Here is a 2,999-nt window from a genome sequence, read left to right on the forward strand (position 1 = left end):
TCAGGAGCAGCGCAGCCATCCATGGTTGACACGCTGTACCTTCCAGCCTAGGAGCTGGAAATCTGGCCCACCTTGATCAGGCTCGGACTCCTTTAAGCAAAAAGTCCCCCTTTCTTCCYSTCGGGGTTCTCCTTTTTAGGGTGTTCAGTCTCCATGATCGTGAGACAGTCAAAGGTGTTCGGTACGGTCTCTTACAGGGAGAGAGGGAGGGGATGTGCTCTGTCCTYTTCCTTTTGAGAGGGAGCTGAAAAGTGCTTGGTTCAGGCTGGGATGTGTTTATTTTCTCATCTGTTGTGTCCTGACCGAAGCACAAATCTGGGAAAACACAACCCACACATGGGTGGTGAGAGAACCCATGAAATGGTGAGAGATTGGTGATGTGCTTTTTCCTCCTCCTTCTGTAGATCTCGTCCCTGAATTTGCTGACGTTGATAAGACAAACCCCAACTGTGTGGTTCTGGGAGATGCAGCAGAAAACTTCACTTACGCCAACCTTAACGAGGCTTTCCGGCTTCTCATTGGGATGGAGAAGCCTGTTTTGATCTCCCTTGGGAAAGGGTGAGTTGAGCTCTGGTTTTTCCTCAAGCCCTCTGCATATTTTGGTTTCCCCCAGTGTCTTTGATGAAGGTCAGAAGTTGGTGTGGGCACTCACAGCATCAACTGTTCARTTTTTAATCTGTGTGCCTGCACTGAGAGCCTGTCCTGCTCAGGAACTGTCAGGGAGGAGGACTTTTGTTACTTTAAGAGAGCCTCAAAACCCCACAGGAATCATGGAGAGGTTGGATTTTGATGGGTGTGACCCCCAAGTGAGTATTCAATATCTCAGAGATGAGATCTGTTGGTTTAGCTGCTGCCTGTAGCCACGTGTTCCTCTCTGAATTGAGTATAAATGACTTTCCTTAGTGAAAGAAACCCAAAATTCCCACAGGCCATATTTGGATAAAGGGCTGTTGGTGTAGAYGCAGTGATTTGTGATGCAGTTTGATGCTTTTGCTGCTTTTGAARTGGCAGATCACTTATTTTGGTAGTTTTGATGTCAAACAGCATTTTTAATTATTCTCTGCCCATTAAAGGTAAATTTTGACCTCCTGCTTTCACACACTGGGAAAATCCAGTCAGGAAATTTGAATGTTTTCCTGAAAACTAATAATTCAGATATATTCTGAGATTTTAAACAGGAAGTTACTAATCCCTGTGCTAAATAATGACAAATCTCACCAGCCTCCAAGGAGTTATTCTTATCTGTTGTGTGATTCATGGGTTTAAAAGAGACTCTGCATGTTTGGCTTKGGGAAACTGCAGTGACAACTCTGCTCAGTGGTTCAATAGCCTGTAATGGGCATGAAAACCCTTTTTAGTCTGTGGGTTATTGATCCAGCTGGGCAGAACTTATCAGGRGGAAGGAGCAGTTAAATTCATTGTGTTGCCTTACCTGACACTCACGCTTTAATCCTGCAGCAGGCGTGAAAAATCCTTGCTGTTTCTCAGGAAGATAAGGAGGGAATGTGGAGCCAACAGGAGGATGGCTAGTGTACATAAAATAATCACATTTTGTGTGATGTAATACCGTATTTCAAAATTAAATGTAGGATCAGTCTTTGTTTAGGAATTGTAGTGTGATCAATGCAAAAATGCCTTTGTACCTTCTGTGTGTGAAATTATTTATTTGGTCATTCATTTATACAAAAAGCTCTTTTTTGTTACTTCTTTGAAATACTGTTTTTCATTAAAAAAATAAAGATTTTTTTGGATATTCAGAGCTCAGTTTAGACCAAGAGCATATTAATACTCAGTTAAATCAAGAGATTTTAATGACTGATCACTGAGGTGATGTCAATACAAGTTTTCTGATGGGTTCTTTGACTCAAAGGAGGGAGATTATGAATTGTAAGAATTGTTTTCCTGACTAGAGAAGCCTTTTTGATGCAGAGGGCCATATTCAAATCCCAGCTTCATTTTTAACCTGCAGAACAAGCACAGCTGGATGAGCTTTTGCAAGGTGCCTGCCTTGGGTCAACACGTTGGTTTTGGCAGAAGTTTTAGTTCATTCCGTGGAAAACAAAAGTGTCAGAGCCACTGGAGCAGAATGCCCTGCTCCTGAAAATGGAATGATTTACATTTAGCATCTGTTTTGGGCTGAGAGTGGGAATTGGCTTTGTAATTTCTTCTGTCATGCCACTGTCAGAAAATTAAGCTGTTTACGCCCGACTATGGAAGGTTAATGGCTGTTCCAGCAAAGGTCAAGTGGTCATTTTAAAGGAAGGCTATGCTGAATAATCGAAAATGGCAGAAGGGTAAGGCATAAAATCTTAGCTGACTGCTCATCCTGCCCTTTTTCCTGTCACATAGAAACCTGGCTTTGCTCTGATCAGGAGAGCTTTTGGAAGACCTGCGTTAACGTGAATTGCTGTTCAAGAAAAACTTTCTAAAGATGCCGCCTGATTCCATGAGCTTCATGGCAACAGAGGCATTTTTAGAAGGAACAAAATCCATCTTGGAGGGATTTCTTAGTGCTGATAAAGCCCATGCTGGCCTGAGCACACAGAAACCCCTCTGAACCCCTGGAGTTGTGTCCCAGATGGGCTCCTGCTCCGCGATCCTTCCCCTGAGCCTGTCCTTTCCTCAACTCCCAGGGTTAAACCAAGGCCGAGCATTTTCTGATTACCTGACTCTTTATGCAGCCATATGGACATCTATAAAAGTCCAGAAATAATAAAATGTGGTTTCTTTGCCTTTGACTGCCAGCCCTTTTCATTTCATGGCAACTTTTATCGCTTTCATTTCCAGACGCTACTATAAAGAAACCGATGGTCTGAAACTGGATGTTGGAGCATATATGAAGGCATTAGAGGTATTTTATGGCTGGAATTGTGCTTACTCGCCCTGTGGCCCTTGTTAAAGGAGTTACTGGGAGAAATATGGGTCATCTTCTGTAATTATTCACCTTGGTGGAGGGAGTTTCCACCCACCGAAACTCATTTGCTGCGTTCTGAAGATGG

General features: G+C 43.1%; 1 protein-coding gene across 3 annotated transcripts in view; it reads left to right on the top strand.

Annotated features, from left to right (window-relative positions):
• LHPP (phospholysine phosphohistidine inorganic pyrophosphate phosphatase) overlaps positions 1 to 2,999 on the top strand; it is a 58,193-nt gene that overhangs the window by 10,976 nt on the left and 44,218 nt on the right. For all 3 annotated transcript variants that reach the window (XM_057381204.1, XM_057381205.1, XM_057381207.1), the window contains exons 3-4: positions 405 to 558; positions 2,788 to 2,851. In XM_057381204.1, coding sequence (XP_057237187.1) covers positions 405 to 558; positions 2,788 to 2,851 — 218 coding nt within the window. The remainder of the gene's footprint in view (positions 1 to 404; positions 559 to 2,787; positions 2,852 to 2,999) is intronic.

This window comes from Malurus melanocephalus, unplaced genomic scaffold (assembly GCF_030028575.1).
Source record: "Malurus melanocephalus ecotype Western Australia unplaced genomic scaffold, MMel_1.1 scaffold_498, whole genome shotgun sequence".
NCBI lineage: Eukaryota > Metazoa > Chordata > Aves > Passeriformes > Maluridae > Malurus > Malurus melanocephalus.